The sequence below is a fragment of the Arachis ipaensis genome, chromosome B02, assembly GCF_000816755.2.
Source record: "Arachis ipaensis cultivar K30076 chromosome B02, Araip1.1, whole genome shotgun sequence".
Taxonomy (NCBI): Eukaryota; Viridiplantae; Streptophyta; class Magnoliopsida; order Fabales; family Fabaceae; genus Arachis; species Arachis ipaensis.
Window position 1 is genome coordinate 665,369 of NC_029786.2, and position 6,213 is coordinate 671,581.

The following is a 6,213-nucleotide window of genomic DNA, read 5'->3' on the forward strand; positions in this document are numbered from 1 at the left end:
CTAAATTTTCTTACACAAAATATTTTTAATTTAGTTAATACTTCCTCTAGTATCAAATAATTTTTAATTTTTAAAATTTTATTTTTCAATTTCAACCTATGTTGGTGCTATTTAAGAATTTGATGGGTTTTAACTTTTAAAGTAATCTTAATAGTTATGGTCTTGCCTCATATATGAAAAAAGTCGTTTTAAAATAAACAACCTAGGACGATAATTTTTAAACCCAAAGTTTAATTTATGTACCCATTTATATAATCTGGTAACAAAAGTCATTTTAAAATAAACAATCTAGGACGATAATTTTTAAACCCAAAGTTTAATTTATGTACCCATTTATAATCTGGTAACAAACATTAACTTTGAATTGTTGCTACCTTACTATTCACTATTCAGTAACTTTTATACTGACATCAATAATGATATTTTATTACCATATAATTAATATCTTCCTTTTATTCATAGCTAGAGAGTAGTCTTTGGTTTGTTAAAATTGTTTAAATAGATAATTTCAAAGATCCATATTTTTATGATTAATTTATTATATGATCTATTGTGACTTTGGATCCGGTATTCTATCACTAATTTTTGGTGATGGTAAATACACAAGAGGGTGTAAAATCTCAAATAATGTAACTTTAGGTCTTTTTTGAATAACTATAGATTACAAAATTTTAGGTGTCTTTTTTTGTTGGCAAAGCCCATAAGATTCATGAATTTGGATACAATAAAATCTAAGAAAATATGCTATAAAGTTAACGTTAGTTAGAAATAGTAAAACTCTTTTTTTTTTTTAATTTTTTTTTTGCCAATGAATTATGGCATAGACTCCCCATACTCAATTAAGAGGTTGCAGGTTCGAGTCACAGTTCTCATACTCAATTAAGAGTCTCCTATCTTTCCAAATTTAAGCCAATAAGTAATAGCTCAAATGGCATAGTCTCCCCATACTCAATTAAGAGGTTGCGGGTTCGAGTCTCCTATCTATGCCATTTAAGCTATAACTCAAATGGGGTTTGAATATAGGAGATTTTTTTAGTGAGAATAGAGACGGAAGGTAAGATTTTTTAGAAAATTTGAACGAGAATTTTTACTCTATCTTTACTAATATCTGAAATTTATAAATTTATTTAATTATCTTTAATAATTTATTTTTTATATATATTTTTAGTCATTTTACATGCGGTATATATATAGAGAAAAATACTAAATTTTTAATCTTCATTTGCATATTCTTTTTTCAATTTAAAAATTCTTAGTGCGTACTCTGTAACTTTTATGCAGCCATCTCTTTTGTCACTTTCCCTTCTTACTGTCCCGCCATCTCTCACGGTGTCATCACTCTTACCGTCTCGTTCTTTTTGTTTGCAATGTTGTTTTTCTTCTTTAAGGGTGCGTTCATTTTTTTTTATGCAACTCTGTTGTCGTATCCATTCTCATTTTTGCTGTCGCGTCTCCCATCTCATTCACTGTTCTGTGTTTTAACTTGCATCATTTCGAAAGAAGTCGTCGTCCTACCGTTTAGATTTTTTGTATAAAATTTTATTGTTTGTGTATAGGATAGATATTTGGAGCTCTATTCTTATGAAAATTAATAATTAATTAGAACTATCGAAAAAATGGAAGTGAAATTCCACAAAGAATAGGACTCTGTAAAAAATGGAATGGGGGACAATATTTCCCATTTCGGAGAACGAGAACCAAGACGGTGAGCAAATCTAAAGGTAGAAACAAAGAACAGAGAGACATCCCCTGCTTCTACCCTATTTTGTTACCATCCCTAATTAACATAATAATAGTTCATGTATGAAAGAAAAGATTTATCAACAAATATTCTGTATATGCGATTTAGATTCAGATGAAAGTTTAGTAGGATATGCAATCATTTTGTATATACTCCAATGCATATATAGCCTTTGAAACTGATTTGTATTTGTGGAGAATGACATAAGCATTACATACATAAAGTTACAATATTTGTTTGGTGTGTAATAGAGAAAGAAATAAAAAAACAAGAAAAAATAGCAAATAACACAACTAGGAAGTTGAAAGTTTTTTTAAATTTTCTTAGATTAACCTTCTAATATACTCATTATTCTTTGTAGCATTTTTGGCTAATGAGTTAACAACAATATTAGCAGAACGTAATACCGAATTAATCGAAGCACACCATTCTCTCACCAGCAAATTCTGAAATTTTTTTACAATATCTTTATTCATGACATGAACAGAGACATTTGTACTTGAATAAGAAGAACAATCTGAAACAATCCGTTTCACAAATAACATCGCGAATATCTATCTTTTAAGTTAGAGTCAAACCTCTTCAAACAACGAAAAATTCTCCTCTAAGAATTGATCCAAATAGAAGAGGACTATCACAACTTTTCAAATTCCGCTAAACTAATATCCTCCACAAAACTGGCATTACAATTTATCTTAAACTTATTCAAAGATGAAACCATCCAATCAGTCAACAAAAAAAAAGAAGAACAGCAGCTTCTCAAACATGAACTGAATTGATATACTAAAAAAAACATCCAAAACTAAAATACCATGATATACATAAAGTTACATGCCTACATGTGAAGGGTTTAATACATGTTTATGATTAATTCAAGGATCAATTACTATGTCAATAAGATATTGGACTAACTTAATTGAATTTGATTACGCTTGAAATTAAAAAATATATAAAATCAAAACAAAACTATTAATTCATGTATATTATTCTTTATTTATTAATTAATAGATATTGATAAGAAAGAGATGGAGAGAGTTATGCAATTTCATTTTTCATATTCTATAATAACAACATAATTATAGTCTTTCTTTTGGTGAGGGTACTTCAATGGCATGGAGCCATGGAGGTGGTTGTTGTTGGCCGCCGTGGTGGCGAAGGCGGCAACCGAGCACTAAAGTTTCTCAGAGGCAACTCTCCAGAATCATCCTCAAAATTGAGGGCATAGCTGGAAGGATCATAGCTAAAATCCGCAGATAGCGATTGGCGATGGTGGTGGTGGTGGTTGTTGTTGTTGCTGTTATGCCTACGAAGCCACCGTGACGTTGAGCCCGGTGAGGTGGCGGGTGATGATGACGACGACTTTGGTGTCTTAGACATCGGAGTGTTAATGTTCAACATATTATTATTATTGTCTAATGATTCCTGTACCTTGCCCATGAAGCAACACATTGAAGATTTCAATTTCTCTTTTAGAGAACTTTCATGATGCACTCCACCTTGCATTATCAATCACTAATAATAATGATGATACTTTTTATGTTGAAATCAAAACAAAACAAGAATTTTCTGAGATTTTTGGTTGTCGGAAAGATAGAAAAATCTCATTTTCATTACCAGGTATGACGTGTCACGTGTGTGAGTTAATATTAATAGATAATAATATTTTAAGAGAATGAATGTGAGTTATTGATGAGTTGGAAAAGTCCGAAAAATAATGCATATAATAAGCGTAACTGCGAATTTCTTGTGAAACAAATGTTTTAGTTATATGTAAATTTAAGTATTAACGGTTAAAATTTCTAATTTAGTACAAGATTTAAGTAGTGAAAAAGAAAAACAGTTTAGAATTTTTGTTTCTGCCATCTGTTTTTTCTTCTGATGTTTAATGTTTAAATCTAGTGTTTATCCTTATCAACTTTTTCAATAATGGATATTTATATTGCAGTTAATAAAATTAAGACAGAACATATGAAACACAAGAATATAAGGTTGGTTGATTCTTCTGTTGTGAAGTGGAAAGCTATGAACTGTTTTACATGTTTTACAGAATAAATATGTATCAAGATTTTTCAGCATTTGTTGTGCCTTGTGAAAATGGTTTATTTAGATTTTATTGACAAATTAAAATCCATTACTTAAAAAGTTAAAATTCTAAACTGGTCTCATTAGTATGCAATAAAAAGAAGCAAATAATATTATAGCCTTGTCAAATCATACCTTGCAACATCAAAGGAAACCAACCTTTGGAAATAAATAAATAAATAATAATAATAATAAGGAAATAATAAATTTAAGAATCTGATGAACAACCTTTGGAAAGATCTTATTCTATGGTCAGCTACCAGGCTGTCTGCAACTAGATACAGTCAACAACAGCCAGAATTCCACATCTACCTACACTTTTTGTATAAACTTTTCTTTTTATTTTATTAATATTTTTTTCCCTCTTTTGTACTTCTTTAAACATTAAATAAATTTTGCATTTTGCAACCCACAGTTCTTCTAGAATCTAGATACTAAAATGTAACACAAGCATCAAAATTGAGTCAAGATCATTGCTCTTATGTTACAATAAAATTACAAGTTGAAAATGATTTGACAAATTTAAAATCTCTGCTTATCTGCTCAATTGAAACAAGAAAATTTGAAACTATTACAGTATTACTACAATATATAATCTGGAAAATCCACTTCATGTTTCAGGATCCTAATCCCAAGCATTGTAAGATTCAATGAACAAAGTTAACTAACTAATTTACATCCACATCCCATTTTCTTTTTCAACTTTCTTCTTCCAATTCATCTCCTTAGGAAGTAAATCACATCCATTGGGGAGGGAAATGCATCTCCAACATATGATTCTGAATCAGCAATTGACACTTCCAAGTTGCCGCCGGATAAGCCTCCGCCGGTGGAAATCTCATTGCCTGAATCAGACTTGACGCCTTGAAAGGACTCGCCGGTAACCAATGCTTGTAGCAAATTCGGCAGTGGAGGATCCCTAATTTCCACTAACCCTTTCAACATTTTCACCACCATATCCATTGTAGGCCTAATAGCTTCATCATCTTGAATGCACCAAACTGCTACCAAACTAACCCTTCTAGCCTCCTCAATGTTATATGCATCTCCAAGTTTCTTATCGATCACGGAGGCCACATTGCCGTCGATTATCTGCCGTGCCGCCCAAGGAGGAAAGAACCATCTCTCTCCCATCTCACAACCACTCTCTTTGCCTCTGTCACAACCACCAGCAGATGGCAGTGTCTCAATGTTTCGGCGACCACCAATTAGTTCAAGCAATGTCATTCCATAACTATAAACATCAGCCTTCGCAGTAATTGCCACCCCGGAAATCCACTCCGGAGCAACATACCCCCAAGTACCCCTCATGGTTGCCAACACCCTACTGAAATCCCTCCCCATGAGCTTTGCCAAACCGAAATCCGAAACCTTTGCATTGAAACCACTATCCAAAAGGATATTCTCAGGTTTGATATCACAATGTATAATGCAGTTCCTACACTCCTCATGTAAATATGCAATCCCTTTGGCTGTTCCAACTGCAACTCGAAATCTAACATCCCAGCTCAAACTAGGCCCTTCCCTGCGCAGATAAGCGCTCAATGCGCCATTTTGCATGAACTCATAAACCAAAAGCCTATGAGCATTCTCAGAACAAAAGCCTCTAAGCCTCACAAGATTAACATGCTGAATGTTCCCAATTGTCGAAACCTCGGCCCTGAACTCTTTCTCCCCACTCCCTGGCCTCTCCAACCTCTTCACAGCAACAAGAGTTGAATCACTCAATTCACCTTGAAATACAGTCCCAAATCCACCATGCCCAACTTTCTCCGAAAAACCCCTTGTTGCCAATTGAAGCTCCTTGTAAGAAAACATCCTCAAATTCAACATTTGAATAAATCTATCTTCCTCCTCCAACTCCTTCTTCCTCTTCTTCTTCACCAACACCAACAAAGTCACCACCACAACACCCAAAACTGCCACCGACCCAACAAGGACAGCAACAATCAAAACTTTACTATCCAAACCCTTCTCATTCCCATCTCTTGGCACCCTCACATACAAGGCACCACCACCATCACCAACACCAAGACCAACAGAACTCACATTCTGAAAATCAAACACTGAACCATAAAAGTTCTTACACAAACCACTCCCTTCACTAAAAGTTAACCCAACACACTCACAAGATCCCAAACATTTACTCTCACAAAAGCTCCTAGACTTAGCTTTCGAAAAATTCACACTACCAGATCCAAATTTCACCAACCCCATATCCTGAAAACCATCCCTTTTATCACAAGAATCCATTTTTTTACGAACACAACCCATAGTGTAATCCCCATTCCCCCAACCCACTTCATCAGAAGGCCCAAACCCATCAACACAAACACAAAGTTCAGAACTTTCATGACCTTTGCAAACTCCGAACCTCCCACAAAGCCCCC

General features: G+C 33.7%; 2 protein-coding genes across 2 annotated transcripts in view; both read right to left on the reverse strand.

Annotated features, from left to right (window-relative positions):
* On the reverse strand, positions 2,728–3,351 carry LOC107626531. Its single transcript, XM_016329433.2, has one exon. It carries the CDS (start codon positions 3,242–3,244, stop codon positions 2,846–2,848), a length of 399 nt encoding a protein of 132 aa, XP_016184919.1. The 5' UTR covers positions 3,245–3,351; the 3' UTR covers positions 2,728–2,845.
* The window catches only part of LOC107626532 (G-type lectin S-receptor-like serine/threonine-protein kinase SD2-2), a 3,392-nt gene continuing 1,461 nt past the window's right edge, over positions 4,283–6,213 (reverse strand). Inside the window, exon 2 of the mRNA XM_016329434.2 lies at positions 4,283–6,207. Coding sequence (XP_016184920.1) covers positions 4,541–6,207 — 1,667 coding nt within the window. The 3' untranslated portion in view covers positions 4,283–4,540. The remainder of the gene's footprint in view (positions 6,208–6,213) is intronic.